This window comes from Glycine soja, chromosome 11, assembly GCF_004193775.1.
Source record: "Glycine soja cultivar W05 chromosome 11, ASM419377v2, whole genome shotgun sequence".
Lineage (NCBI taxonomy): Eukaryota > Viridiplantae > Streptophyta > Magnoliopsida > Fabales > Fabaceae > Glycine > Glycine soja.
This window is the reverse complement of record NC_041012.1, coordinates 42121148-42137439: the sequence shown is the minus strand read 5'-3', so window position 1 is coordinate 42137439 and position 16292 is coordinate 42121148. Positions and strand designations below refer to the sequence as shown.

The 16292-nt window shown below is 31.3% G+C and overlaps 1 protein-coding gene across 1 annotated transcript; it reads right to left on the bottom strand.

Moving 5' to 3' along the window:
* Window positions 1-7065: 7065 nt before the first annotated feature.
* Window positions 7066-16292, bottom strand: LOC114374940 (guanylate-binding protein 3-like). Its single transcript, XM_028332667.1, has 14 exons — window positions 15989-16292; window positions 14900-15061; window positions 14627-14692; window positions 14338-14481; window positions 14061-14174; window positions 12806-12907; window positions 12538-12723; window positions 11685-11774; window positions 11474-11608; window positions 10015-10137; window positions 9837-9922; window positions 9149-9761; window positions 8917-8994; window positions 7066-8448 (listed from the first exon to the last, which is right to left on the bottom strand). Exons 1-14 carry the CDS (start codon window positions 16232-16234, stop codon window positions 7414-7416), a joined length of 3180 nt encoding a protein of 1059 aa, XP_028188468.1. The 5' UTR covers window positions 16235-16292; the 3' UTR covers window positions 7066-7413.

Sequence of the window (16292 nt, the reverse complement as noted above, 5' to 3'; positions counted from 1 at the left end):
TTTATGATTCTAAATCGCGTTTCCAACTGCTATGATGCGGACTACGGCTGTTATAACGTGATATTATTATATGTTTGTACTTTGTTTGCTTAATATAAAAAAAAATTTATAATTATTCTAATTATTTATATATTTTTCTCATAAAATAACATAATTTTTCATTTGTTTTAAGACTTGATATTCCTAACATTCTATATGGTTATACTCATTCAATTATTGACACTTAGAAATTAGAATAGAAGATTAAAATCAGAATTTTTATTTTTTTTACAAAAAATGAAATAAAATGATGCTAAGGTTTCGTTGCGGTTTTAATATGATTTCAATATAATTACGTTGTAGTATTTTATGTGATTGAAATTTACATCACAATTGTGGACAGATATAGTTGTAGACATCAGTGCAACAATAATATTGTTGTCACAATTGTAGTTGTGGACAGTTGTGGACTGTAATTTAAAATTTATGATTTTCATGTTTTCATTGTGGAAGAATTTTTATTGTTTTTATCTTTTTTGAGTTGCTTTAATATTATTCAGATAATGTTATAAAAAAATTATATAATTAGCCTATAAAAAATCACTATATGAATTTAAAATAAATTTATAAAAACTAAAAAATTTATATAATAATATTAATTAAATAATAGTATAAAAAAACTTATATTTATATTGTGAGAAATCCTAATTAAATTTAATGTTATTACTAATTACATGCATTGCATTGAGTGCTCTAAATTAGAACCTTCTTGTTTTCTTTCTCCACAAGCATTCTAGTTAAGAAATTATCCCGTTAATATCTTAATTGAAATATTATCCACTAACTTATTGACTAAGGTCAAGTACCAAAAGCGTACGCGACAAGAAAAGAAAATGTGGAACTTTGAATGCCAGAAATAATTGGAAAGGGCCTGCCTCAAGGATCATATCCCCTTCGTTAATTACTAGTACTACGTACGCCCAGCGAGAATAAACCAATCTACAAATTAATTAAGTACAAACTAAGGGGAAAAGAAATCATTTCATTGCAGAAGTTCAAGGTCTTCTTAATGTTCTTAAAAAAACAAAAAGTTTTCTTAATTAATGAATTATATTACGTATTAATATGTATACAATAAATTTACGTGATATTTTTTAAAGCATTATTATTTTGTGTTTCTATTTATCTCTTTAATTATTATACAAATATATAATTTTCTTTCTTAATTTGAATGTTAATCCAACAAACTTATTAAAAGCATGTTGTCATTGCTTTTCTGGGTATTCATTGTCAAGTTAATATTACTTTTTATCTTACATTAGATTTTAAGTTTAATATCTTTGAAATTTTAGTATAATTTTTTTCATAGTGTCAACTAAATAGAAATTAGTATTAACAATTTTTAAGATAATTATTATATTAGATAACAAATTTATCATACATACTAATAGTATGATAAGATGATAATATAAATTTTTCTTACATTATTCATAACCTATTTTCCTTTTTTTAATGTTATTGAGGTACGTGTAAATTGAGTTACGCCAATCAATAGTAATTAACATTAATAGTTGAATTTTTTCAAACTTATTTTTTAAATTGAGTGTTTTTTAATAAAAACAAACCATTTTTTTTGTTTTTTTAATGTGTTTGTTAATTTAAACTATTTTTACTTAAAATAAATAATTTTATGCTTATTTTAAAAAGTAAATCATACCTTTTTAAAAAAAAACATTTTTTATAAAAAATACTTATTTTAATATTTTTTTTAAAAGTTTAAACAAACTTAGTGATTTGTTTGCTGGGTTCCAAAATCAATAACTATCCTGAAAATTCTCTCATTAAGCATGGGCTGTCATTAGTTGTCTATTTTCTTTATGAAAAAAAGTTAGTTGACTATAAGTTGTAAACATGTATGAAACCTAACTATGTTGGTAGGTACGATCTTAATAGTAGATATACGCTATGCATGCTTTTCAACTTAGTTAAGACTTCCTGATCTGGCATTCAATTCGCCAATGGTGGAAAGGAATGAAACTTGTTACGTACGGTTTTCATTTTAATATTATAGTTTTGCTATAGATTCTTTGCAATTGGTACTTTGTGAGCTTGTCGAGTGGAAGTTGCTTGCTGTGATTCTGTGAAGAAACCATAACCATGTTAGTATATATATAAGTTACCGCATGAAGCAACACATACAAATGTAATGTGAGACAGGTACCCTCCATTCATATGTTGGTACTTTGTCACGTAGACATGCAACCAAAAGTCATTAAGGGATTCCGTTTGATTTGTTTTTAAGTTTTTCCATCATGCAATTTTAAGTGTTTTCTCCTAGGACAGTATATAATACGCTTCAACCCATATTTTTTTTTATGCTCTCTTCTCATCAAACACGTCACGAAACTCATGAGGAAGCTTGGGGAAATCAAGTCCAATTTGGAATCAACTGTTGTTGCTGTTTTTATAGCCAATGAAACAACCAATGAAGAGAATTCTGCAATTACTGGAGTTGTTGTGGATGTCAAAGATGGTCTCCTCGATAAGCTCAAGGATGGCCTTCTTTAAGTCTTTCTTATCCCATCCATGTATCTCTTGCATTTGTAAATTAAAATTAAAGAAATGTGTAAGTACCTCTGAATTTCTCTCTTTGAAAAACTTTAGTACCAATTTCAATTCCAATTGTAATGTTTCTACAAGTTTTATATTTGTGCTTGTGCACTTTTTCTGCTCAGGTAACGGATCGACATGGCCGATAATAGGAAAAAAATTGAAGAGTAATTTTCTTTTCAAATAAATGTTAATTTTTAACCATCAACATTTTAGTTCAGGGTGTATATAATTAGGATTTCAAAAGATTTTAAAATATTCTAAAAAATTCTTAAGATACTTAATTAAAATTTTTAAATAATTAAAATAAATATATCTTATGATATTCAATTAAGAATATTAGAATTTTTTAAGGAATGTAAGAAAGTTTATTAGTATTTAATTAAGTTTTTTACAACTTAAAAAAAATCTTTTGGTATTTAAAAGTATACAAATTTTCATAAATTTTTTCTTAGGATAGATTTTAATGGATTTCATCAAATATTTTAGTAAAAATACACATTAAAAATTATCATCCAAACTCTTAAGATTTCGTGAGATTTTTTTCTTTTTTTTCTTACTAATTAAAATGTTTTTTTTCATCATACATAATTCATTGTCTTTTTATTGAAAGCAATAGACATTTATAATTTTTTTATTCTTTTGACCAAGGGACATGTCCTAGAACATATGATATGAGAAATTTTTCTAATTTTTTGAATTTAAAATTGGATATCTTGATTATGTGCTTATACATATAAATGATTTTAAATAATATATATATATATATATATATATATATATATATATATATATATATATATATATATATATATATATATATAAACATAAGAAATATATAGTTTTAATGTGTGAGAAATTGACTCATGTATAAATGGGATTTAAAATAATTGTTAGACATGATTTTTGTTTGATTTTTATACAATTAACATGATGATGATTGAAGGAAAATGAGTTTATTGTACTTATAAAGATGCTAGGAAAAATTTATTTGTTTTGTAACAGATTTATGATTCTTTTTATAGGATGATGAATTTTATTTAAAGTACTAAATAAAAAAAATCATGAATCTTTATTAATAATTTAGAATGTTTTATAAAAAATACATGAAATTCTTTAAAATTTTAAAAATTCATAATATGTTTTCAAATCTTATAAATTCATATTTTATAAATCCATTAAAATTTGAACCACAAAATCTTAATTATAAAAGTCTTTTAAAAAAATCTTTAAAATTATTACATTCTAATAAAATCTTTTAAAGTCCACTAAACTTTTTTACACCAAAATAATTATTTAAACTTCTATTTCAATACACTCTCTTAAATTCTAAGATTAAAATTACTAATTTTTTTAAATACGTTGATCAAGGTGTTGTTTAATTGTGAGGAGGGAAGATGAGAGGAGAGAAGAGAATTGGTGAGAAAAGAAAAGAATTATAGGTAAGAAATATAGGAGAATAGAATGGAAATTTTTGAATTAAAGTTAGTTAGTAAATAATAAAAAAGAAATATTGAAGTTGAGTAAATGAACATTTTAACCTTTTTAAAATATAATACTTACACCACCAAGCACTATAAGCCATTTTAATCATTCACTGATGCTTTTTTTTTTTTTTTTTACTTAGCCGGTTTCGATCTTATTTTCTTTTGTCAATTGGTTGTGATCCTATTATTCCAGTGAATAGGCACAAGAATGAAAATTCTATTATCAAACAAAAATTTATCCTTCCCCTCTCTCTCTCTTGTTTCCTCTGTGTCTCTCACCCACTTTATCCCCTGTTTCCCTTTTTACAACTTTTCTTCACCAACAAGTTTGCAATTGGAAGTTCACCAACATATCGCATACCATACAAATCACAGATCTGAATCCATTCCAAATTTAAATTTCAAACCCACAAAAATCTATATTTAGGAAATAAAAAATCAACAAAATTCTCACAGAAAGTAATTCATTCATTTCAAATATCAAACCTTCAAACCAAATTATACAATTCCAGAGCAACTAAAATTGAAATAAAAAATGGTCAGAGATGTTGACAAGGCCAGCAGATCCAGGGACGGTGTCGGTGGCGACCAGCAAAGAGGCGGGAGAGGATTTTTTCATGGTGTGGTTGGCGACGACAGATGGAAGGTCGTCGGTGTGGTGGTGGTGGGTATCGCCGGCGAAGTCAGAATGAGCAGCAGGGTTTAAGCAGGAGAGAAGACAAGTATGAGAGTCACTGTGAAAAAAAACAGAATTAGAATTTGAATAGAGAATAGAAATAACTAAAAAAAAATTGAGTTTTTTTTGTTATTAATTATTAAATCTTTTTTTTTAAACAAAATTATGATTTTGGTAAAGAATTGTTGTTTATTAATTGTTACTTAGTACTAATAAAAAAATTAATAATTACTTATAATATTTTAATTAAAATTTGTTTTCAAATATAATTTTACAAATTTTTTTTGAGATACATTAGTAATAAAAAAAGAATTTGAAACTTTTTTTTTTTCCTAAAACCCTTACTTGGTTGTTTGGGCCTTAAATCAGCCCTATGAGCAACAAAAGAGAGTAGGGAATTTGTAGGGGTATTTTTGGTGGACACCCCACAAAACATTAAAAGGACAAAAATATATTTCATTTCTTCACATATTGATGATTCGTATGATTCATATGAATCGATGATTTGTATGTGAATTTTTTTTAACTCATACGGATCAACAATTTGTATGAGTTTTTTTTTTTTTTTACGGATTGTCAATCCGTATGGGCCTACGGATTCCCAATCCGTACGTGGCCCATAGGATTTTATTTTTATTTTTTTTCAAAAATATAATTTATGATTTAATTTAAAATTAATGGTTCAAGTAGGGATCAAATTTGTGTCTCCTACATTATTAAGAAAATACTCAAACTAACTGAACTAATAAACATATTATACTATAAACAAATAGTGTCGCTATATATAATAGACATAATTTATATAATGAGCTTTCCAATATATAAAATATATTTTTCAAATTTGTTTAAAATTTAGTAATCTTATACTTTACAATGCAAAATCAACTAATAAAATTTAGTTTTTTTAAAAAAAAAAAGTAATACCCACTAAATCTAATAATCAACTACTAATGGTGTAAATTGCACTTGAAAGACACCTAAAATTCTAAAATATATATTGTTTGAAAATAAAGTAATACATTTTTACAAAATATCCTTAATTTAGTATCAACTCTTAATTACTATTTTTTTTAAAAATTGTTTACAAATTTTTTGGAATCCCACAAAAATACGACCTTAATGATCCAATTTATATACTATTGCGATAGTAAAAAAATTAAAATTTTTTTTTTTTTAGAAATTTTTTATTAATTTACTTTATTTACAAAATTTGATAATTAAACAAATTTGATATTTAATTGAATGATGTATTCAGATATTTTTTTTATAGCAATTGATAATTAAATAAATTTGATATTTTTTTACATATGTAAATACTTATTAAACCTATGATTTTTATTTATAATTTATATATGTAAACAAATTAATTATTAGATAAAAAATAATCATCAAAAAATTTATTATGTAAATTTACATATACATTAGATATAAATTAAAAATTTTAATGTTATATATAACGACACTATTTATTTATAATATAATATGTCTATTAATTTAGTTGATTTGAGTGATCTATTAATAATGCAGGAAACATGTTTGAGTATGAGTTAAAACTTATACGAATTATCAATCCATAAAAAAAAAAAGTGAAGGACATTTTCATTTTTGTACTGTTTTATTGGGTGCCTCAGAAAAATGTTAGATATCCCTGTAAATTCCCAAGAGAGTACGAGAGATAGCAGGGAGGGTCAGAGGAGGCTGAGGGCAAGATTGGAAAAGGAGATGCGCACTGACAATTTCTCTTCATATCTGTTCATACGAGAGAAAGAAAATAAAACGTGTGGGTCCCACAATTTTTTTTTAATTTCTGCTCAAATCATTACAACCAAAGCACTCATATATTCCTAATTCTTTGTTGTTTTTTTTTTCCTTTTCTCATTAACTTAGGTGCAATTAAACTGACACTAAATATCTTAATTTTAAAAAAAAATTAAAATTACAAAATACATAAAACATAAAATAAAGAAATTAAAATTATATTTTAACCTTAAATTTACATTAAATCAAACATTTTACTGTTTATTAAATTTTTATTTTTTTATTTTATGTAAAAATATATAAATTTATTAAAAAATATAGTGTAATTTTTTTATATTATTATTTAATCGCATTATTTTTTACATTATCTAATGACATGATCATGTATTGTAAATTTAATAATATATATAATGATTATGAATTCATACCTAAATTTTTAATTGATTCTCAAGCATACTGGTTACAACTATGCACATGATTTGAAAGTATACTAACATTTACTAATTATTTTTTAATCCGTTCTTCAGGAACAAAAGGGATGCTCAACTAAAAGGCTAATCTAAATATATGGTTTGAAACTAATTTAATATCCATTGTTAGTAGCGTTAACTTACAAATAAACACCGAATACAACTATACAAAATCTACTGAATACAACTAACTCGAGCATTTAATTTAACAAATGAAGATCAGACCATCATCTCTTTGGCCAACCGGAGTCATTACTAGCAAGCCAACTAAACACATACAGTATAATGATTAATGAAGCTAAAACTGAAAAATCGAATTAACAAAACACTTATGGTCTAGATGCGAGCCACCATGACATAAATGAAATTTGTATGGCCCACACCCTTGTTAGAGGCCTCTACTGGTGGACATGATTACATGCTATGCCATTGCCTATGACTTCTGAAGAACACATTTCTCGTACAGAGCAAGGATAGCTTTCTTGTTGGGATTCTTCAACTCAAGCAGCTGATCACCGTAGTTGTGTTTTGTCAGCTCTTGCTTGAGCTTCTGGATGGTAAACTTTTTATAATCATCCTCGTTAGTTTGCTGACTATAGTTGTCTTCATCACCTCCAATGGAACTAACATCTTCCAGATGTGAAAACTTAAGTGGACTAGATGTACTCTTAGATCTCTTAGTTCCCCTTAAGATTCTAGGGCTCGAATCCATGTCCTGACCAGATTCTACACCTATATCATCTACCCTCAAACGCTTTCCACGAGAGGCAGTTTTTAGCTCACTGTCCAATATTGTTTCATTCAGTTGAAACTTAGTCAGTTCTTGATGGAGAGAATCAATTTTTGCTTGTGCAGACTGTAACTGGAGAGAGAGAGAGTCGGCCCTGCTATTTGCCTGAGCACATGCTTCACGTTCTGTTTCCAAAAGTTGATCAAGAATCTGTGTGCTATTTCGCCTCTGTGTTCCATCTTTCTCCAAGAGTGAATCTATATCCTTCTCTCTCTGTCCCACCTTTTCCTCTAGTGTTGAAACCCTAACAAGTGCATCTTTCTCTGAATCCCTCACTCTTTGCAATTCACCTTCCAAATTATCTTTCTCCCTCTCCAAATTTTCAATTTTCCTCTCAGCCCTTTCAATATGTGCCAGTCTCTCAATTGCAAGCCTCTGCATCTCGCTCATCTCCTTCTGAGCCAAGTTGGCTTCAGCCCTAGCTTTGTCAGCTACTTCAGTAGCCCTTACAGCTTCTTTTTCAGCAATTTGACATCTTTCCTGAACTTCCTCAAATTTTATGCACTCGGTGTTGTACTTCTCCTTTAGATGGTTAATCTCCTGTTGAATTACCATTACATCCTTCTCATATGACTGAGCCCTAGCATTTTCAGTTTTCAATCTCTCAATCAACTTTTTAATTTCAAGCCTCAGTGGTGATATCTCTGACTCATAATTTCTTATTTTTGACTCAGCAGCCTGCACACATTTCTACCATCAGACATGGTATTTAAACCCTAAAGGTCAACAAGTGTACAATAGACAATACAAAAAAATCAATTGCAAAAGTATCCAAGTTGACTTCAGGTATCAAATGAGTTTCTCTGGTTTAAATCAAGTGCTACTCGGTTAAAACACCAACCATGGCACTTAACACAATCAAGTTAAGAATTCCTAATACTCTCAACTCCAATCATCAGTTTTTATTTTATTTTATTTTTATTGGTGGGGGAGGGGGAGGGTGAAAGAAATAGGTCAGAGTATCAAATAAAAAACAAAATTCATTATAAACATGCACAAGATAAATCTTGTCATTACTGAGAGCCCTTGAAGTGTTCCGTGGGACAAATAGTCCGTCTGGTATGAAAAAGATATGAAGGTGGAAGTGAAAGCAAAGGAGTATACAAAACAGTTTTCTTGAATTATCTTAGCAGGCATGAATCTTACCTTCAATTCCAATTTCAAAGTTGTTAAACACTGCTCAGCATGCTCAATTTTGGCAGTTTTCTCCTTTATTTTATCTTCCTGTATAAACCAACAAGGAGAAACGAATAAGAACTCCATTCTCCATCCCATTCATCATATACAACATTAATAAGCTCATTGAACTTTATGCAACAGCAATTCTAGGTAACCAGCAATTTGCAAAAGTGCAGAGCAGGAATATCAGAGAGCCTACCTTTTCAGCCAAAGTGCTAGAAAATTCCTCTCTTAAAGCATCTTCCCTCAATTGTGATTGCTTGTTTGTGTACTCCTGCACAATTGCTGCCTTCTCTAGAGCAGCTTTTGCTTCTCTAACAGCAATTTCATACTTCCGCTTCCACTCTTCAGCCTCCTCCTGAGCAGACTGGGATTGCTCCCTTGCTGCAGCCAACCTTGCTTCAGCAGCACTACTATGTGACTTGAGGGCTGCTATTTCAGAACTAGCTTGGTCTTCCTCAGATTTATGCCTTGATAAAACTTGTTCATATTTTCTTTTCCAATCCATGGATTCTTGCTTGGTAGAATCCAATGTTTTTGATAAGCTAGAATATCTCTCATCCAATGAGCGACAGCTAGCCCTCAGTTCAGTAATGCGATTCATATATTCATCAGTTAGTTGCTTCTTATCATTGATGGCATCCTCATAGCGTTTAATATACTCAGACTTTTCACTTTCACTGGTTTCCAGTCTCTTATTAAGCAGGGCAATCTTATCTTCAGTCAATCGATAGTTTAAACTGAGAGAACTCTTGTCAGATTCAACTTTATTTATCAGTCTCCTGGTTAGGTCTAGTACCGGGCCTTCAAAACTAGGGCAACCGACAAGTAAACTATTAAAAGTCAATTTTAAAAGAAACAATTAAAAACAATTTCTGCAGACAAACCTTTGTTGTAAGAAGACAGCAAGTTTTTGCCACTTCTCTGGAGCTTGAATGGATTTTTCATATTCACATAAAAGAGCATCAAGAACCTGCATAAGATATACATAATCAAGTCAGTTTGTCATTTCAATAAAGCCACCCTACTAACATGAATATTTGCAGTTAGCCAAACAACAATTACCTTGGCAACATTATCTATCTTTGCATCGGAAGCATTACAAGCTGCCCTTAGCCTCTTTTCCATAGACTGTATGGCATTAGAGCATTGTAGATCAGCTTCCATATACGCATTCCTCTTATAATCCTGTCCAGAGTCAATAAAATAGAAGCATAACATACAATATTAGGCCACTCCCCAAAAAGAAAAGATGGCATACCCCTTAAAAATAACTAGTGTAATAATTATAGTAAAGTTAGGTTAGTCAAAGGTCAAAAACCAGAATTCATTTTAATAATTCTTTAAATTTTTAACAGAAGCAGTAAGCACCACGTGATGCTTGCCAATAAGAAAAGGAAACAAATCTAAACGATTGTCACAGACCAATAAGAAAGAACAAATCTAATTTGATTGAGTAATTAATTGACAGGAAAGGAGAGAATTCTCCTTCCAAGGGTCTCTTCTCCTTCAAAACTGAGCAACTGCTTGGTTTCCAAATTATATCAATTAAAATACAAACAGAAGGACTACTAATGAACACAATTATATAGCCAAAATAAAACTTTATCTGCCCTATATGAAATATTCTATTTAGAACAGAAACCACACAAGCGATCCTATGTAGCACCAACCAGAAAACATATTTACTTAAAGATTCTAAGTGCAAACTAGCAGAAACACTGCCAGGCTCCCAATAAGGAGCTGATGCAGCAGAGAAACACAGGAGCACAAAAGCTTCCTTATCAAGAGTGTACCAAAAGACAGGAAGAAGGGACATTTTTCAATGTGGCCGATCATTTAGTCCCATGTACAAATGCCCAAAAAAAAGTAAGATTATTACAATCTTGGTAATGGTAGAAGTCTAGAAGATGACATGTACCTGATAACAGGGAAATTATCCAAACAAAAGTGGGAGAAGATGAACATAAAATTTCATACAGGGGGCAATTCCCAATTTCAACTTTTAGGACAAGGTTGAGCTTCAAGGAGATGGCACTGATATAACCCAAGACAAAGAATTATAGAAGAATAAAAGAAATATGATGCAAAGCAGTTGGAGCAGTTACAAAAACTTAGTTGCATGATTAAGAGTAGCTACAAAATTGATTGTGGTTAGCATTGTATGAATAAGGGCGTAGCTAAAGTAATAGGAAAGAGTAGAAGAGGTTTCATTCTGAATTATTAGCATTTGAGGAGCTAACTAGAAGCGCAATTGTTAAAGGGCAAACCATTTGAAGGGGAAACCCTTGGAAGGTCAATTCTCTCTTTTTTTTCTGCTTTCCATTCAGTAAACATTACAGAAATGATCATGCTTTTTGTCTATTCTGTTTTCTCATTTCCCTATCCAAAATCACAGACTAAATTGTGGATTTGTAAGATACCTGACTAAAAAAAAATTATATCTACTCTGATATGCAAATAAGTTTTACCAAATAAAGTTTAATCAGTTAATTGCACTCAAATAATTTTGAATATACAATACCTCAAATGCCTTTTTGAGGAATTTCTGCAGCATGCCTTCATATTTTGTTCTTACTGAACCAACCCCTACAGCACTAGCAGTAAAGGCTGCCATTGAAATTCGAACTGCCTTTTCATGTGCTTCCCTCAAAGCAGCCTACAAGCATTGTAATTAGAAAAGGAAAGGAAAATAAATATATAATCACCATTCAATTTCAATTTGAATAACTAACCTCCTCAGGAGGCTTAGTACAGTCAAAAGAGGACATATAAATCTCGGCAGCAGAATCATAAGCTTTACGACACTCAGCTTCTTCAACACTCTGCAAGTCAACACTCAGCAACAATAAATGCAAACCAAAACTAAGGAATTTATGCTTGAAAAAATTTCCATCCCAACTTATATTTTACTTCCATTACTGAATCCTATTACATATACATGGTAAGAAGTACATATGGAATCCTCACAGGTATTAGTTCACAAACCAGAAAAAAAAAACAAAAACCATTCACATTAAAAGGAAGGGCATAGAAGAATACAGTACACAATTGATGTGAAGAAATTTCACAGCAGAACTTTCAACTTCCAAATGAATTTTTTGGTGGTTGTGAAAATAATGAATATATGACACATGTACAAGCTAAATAAATAACCATTGTGTTAGGATGGCCCCTGTTAATTAGGCCTTGTAAGTTGAGAGTTGGCCGTATAATCTTAAATTAGGCTGTATAATAATGAATATATGACACATGTACAAGCTAATAATCATTGTAATTAGGCCTTGTCAGTTAAGAATTGGGTGGGAGAAACCAGAATCTAGAATTCCTGGGCCAAAGCTTTAAAAAGTATAATGAGAATCTTAAACAAAAATAAAGATGGTAAAATGTAAAACAGGACAACAGCTGTCAAAAAGTCATATTATGCAATGAGCCACTAATGTTTCTGAAAACATATTCATTATATTATTTTATTAGTTATTGCCACGTATGGCCAAAATTAGAAACATAGTTTAATAACATTAAAAAATTCCTTTTATGATATGATATTCTCACATGCAGCCTTGGTTTAATGATGGACAAACTGACCTGCCAGGAGGAAGAAATTGTAGGCACAGCACCATGATTGAGAGCATCCAGATAAGATTCAGTGATTCCAATCAACACAGGACCTGTCATCATAGTTGCCCCAACTTGTTTTGGCCTTGCTCTCTCAAAAACAAACTTCGTCAGAGTATCCAGGCTAGATCGAAATTCAGGCCGTAATTTTTCCAACTGCACATTGAAGATAAAAATTTCAAGTCATGAGACAACAAAATGAATGACAAAAGAATATGGTAACTGGTAAAACACCAACCGATATCTGATCAAGTCGCTGTAGATCATTTTCATCGTTCAGAGGTCGCACAAGAGTGAAGCATTCTCTATCTGGGAATAAAGCCCGAATGGAATCTCGAATCTACTGATTGATATTGTCAGAAAATTAGCAATTCAGAAGAATAAACCAAGTTCATCATTTGCGATTTGCTAATAATGCTATAAAAGCTTACAAAACGGATTTGGTTTAAAATATAGTGCACAACTATAATGAGAGCATGCATTACAATAAAAGAAAATAAGCCACAGAAGGATTTGAGTAAATGGAAAGCAGACAGGGCAATACTAGATTGACCTTCCTGATAAATTCATGAACAAGACTTAAGTGATGTTCTATAGTTACTTTTGGTGCTATTTTCCAATGAAAACACAAGTGTAACAGTTCATCAATGAAAATATAAAATGTGTAATAATCGTTACACATGTTGTATTTTCATTGGGAAATAGCCCCAAAAATAACTATAAAACAACCCCTAAGTTTTGTCCTTAATGCATCTCTATCTGATTATTTTATTCCCCATATTATTTCATGTATTTTTAGATATAGCAAAAACCGAGTATGGTCTGTATTTGTAAGGACACTTGTGTTTGGTTTTAGAGTTACCACAGCTTTCAATGCACTGCACGGATGCTTTAACACGTTCAACGTGAAAATAAACATGCCTTCAGTTTTCAAGTTGTTAGCATGGAAGAGAAGGGACTCAAAAAGTAATTAGGGGGAGTTAGAACTGTAAGTTAAGGACAGTTAGAACAGTTAGAGAAAGTTAGAGCAGGACAGCAGCTAGTTAGAACATATCAGTTAAATAAATATTGAGGATAGAAGGTGTTGCAAAAGGGTCTTTTATCCATAGGGAATTGCTGCATTAAAGTCAACGGTTCATGAATGTTCAGATTAATGCATAGTGCTTGTATTGTGTACTTATTGGATTCCATTTATATTTACAGTTAAATGTAATTAATTCTGAAATGTATATAAATATATATCTTGCTTGGTGCATTTTCACTCCAGTGTTTCATTAAGAGAATTAGAAAGTCTGTAAGAAAGGGGAAACCCTTTGTGAAGGGGAAAACCTTGGAGGAAAATCATTTATCCTATTCTCATGCATTCAATAAAATTGTCAAGTAAAGAATTTCCAATTTATTTAAGGATCGTAATCAGATGGATAAGCCTTGTGAATTGATAATAATGGTTTCTGTGAAAAAATAAAGAACTAAAATAGGAAGTAGAAAGATACCTCGTTTTTAGCAGTTATATCTTTTCCACTCCCTTGGAAAGGCCTCAAAGCAATTTCCAGATAGTCACGGGGTGTTATTTTTCTGTTATCTTCTACGAGGTCCAAATAGAAGTCCTGCCAGCAAGAGGAATGACAAAAATAAGGCAAAGACTGAAACTAGACACCAGAAGTAAGCTAAGATAACATCAAAAGCTCAAAGCACAAGATCAAAAAATAAGAATCTCAAGTTTCCAAAATATGTGATGGAACGGTGACAAAAGGTTTCTAAACATCATACTCTTAGAAGCCAAACAAAAATAGGGGAAAACTGTCCCAGTTCAGATGTAGAACTCCTTCCTCCAGATGCTCTAACACGAATGTGCTTTGTCATCTGAGTGACAAGAGAAAGTCGATCAAGGGCAGCCTCATCAATACCACCCATCTAGACAAGAGAGAAGAGGGAATAAATTTGTATGCTCGGTAGTGGACCCACAAACTGGTCACTAATCGTTAAAAATCAAATAATATGGAGAAGTAAAAGCACTCTCAATTATGACTAAATATAGGATTCCATGAGTTGCCCCAACCTGGTTATAAATGAACATGCTAGACAAAAGGACAGCTAAGGAGAAGATCTGGGTGCTGTATGTTCCCTGTACATTGAGAAAAAAGAGAGGAAAAGAACATTACAATGGTTGGAAATGGGCTAGCTACATATACACAAGAAACTAAATACGGAAAGTAGTATGGTATTACTACAGTAGCTAGCATCAATATCCAAAATCCAAACTGATTAGAACACCAAACAAACATAAAATAGAAGGAAGCATATGTCTTTCACTTAGAGAACCCAAGCTAACCGTTTGATCATAAGCATCTATTCCTTCACTGTCTAATAGCAGGAGATTGTACTCTGTTCCATCAAGGGCAGTCCTCTTCAACGGTGCACTCCACAACCATAGTCCTTTGGTACATGGTCGATGTGTTGATGCTACCTGAAATCCACTAGTCCTCCCCAAAAGCTGCAATAAGGATTAGGGTAATGAGAACACAGTCTCAACTCTTTTTATCACCAGACTGTTTAAGTAATCTGTGCACAAAGTAGTTACTCAAAATGAGACTGGGTTTCATGACAGCTGGGAATTAGTACATGGTCAGTTAATTAGAAAGTTGGCTAGTGTGCCAACTGTAACTGACATGTCAGATTGTGTAATAGAGGAAGTTAATCTCTTAGCTTAGATGTATAAATAGGAACATTGTATGATATATGGACAACTTTTCAGATTAATAACATCAAACACTTTTCATTCTCAATTTCTCTCCAATATTTTCTTCTACTTCCTCACACTTTCTCTCTGTTACTAGCTAGATTCTTTTGTCGCATTTCACTCTAACAAACATATCCAAGAAGGGAGGAGGAGAAAGCAATGCCAGAAGAAAAGTCATATTTCATACCGATAAAAAAAAAAGCATCAGAGCTAATAACATTTTCTGAAGAGGCAAAATATTTACTTAAAGGCACCACTAAAATGGTTTAACAAGAGGTTGCTTTCTTTGATCTTATAGTTCATGACAGTAACAGACAGAATAGCAGCATAAACTCCAAACCCAATGCATAAAATTACAAACCATCACTCGGATTCACTTCAACCTCAATGTCAAAGAGTTTAACTCACATGAGAAAACTGTTCTCAACTTTTTTCGCTTCCACACCATAATAGGCTATAATAATAGGTAATATCAAATTAACAATTTACAAAGCACAGACACATCCACTACATACTGCGTTTCATTAGGTAGATAAAAACGTATTCAGTGCCTCTAACAGCACGAAACGCTCTTCCACAATCCTAACATACAATACTACAATGCCTATAAATAAATTATAAGTTGTTAAACCCTAAAGTCCAAAGGAAGAATCATTCATTGACTTCAATTAAAAAATTAACCTGATTCAGAATGAAACTCTTGCCCTGGCGAGCACGGCCGCACACAGAGACCACGCCGACGGGTTCCTTGACGAGCTGAAGCGTGGCGACGGCTTCGGGGTCCATGCGGAACCGTCCATTCTCATCGCAATAGACAAGGCGAATTGGCCTCGCCGGACCGGTCACCGGGGACGAAGAAGGCGTCGCCGCCGGTGAGGCATCGGCGGCATTGTCCCTTCCTCGATTGAAATTGAAATACTTTATCATATTCTTCTACTTTGGTTCCCTCTCTTGAGTTGAAAACCGGGGAAACAAGAGCAGAGAA

Coding starts and splice junctions, on each gene's coding strand:
- LOC114374940 (XM_028332667.1), bottom strand. CDS start 16,234: ATGATAAAGTATTTCAATTTCAATCGAGGAAGGGACAATGCCGCCGAT. Junction 15,062..15,988: donor AGAGTTTCATTCTGAATCAG/GTTAATTTTTTA, acceptor TCCTTATTGCAG/CTTTTGGGGAGGACTAGTGG. Junction 8,449..8,916: donor CTTTGAAATTGGAATTGAAG/GTAAGATTCATG, acceptor AAATGTGTGCAG/GCTGCTGAGTCAAAAATAAG.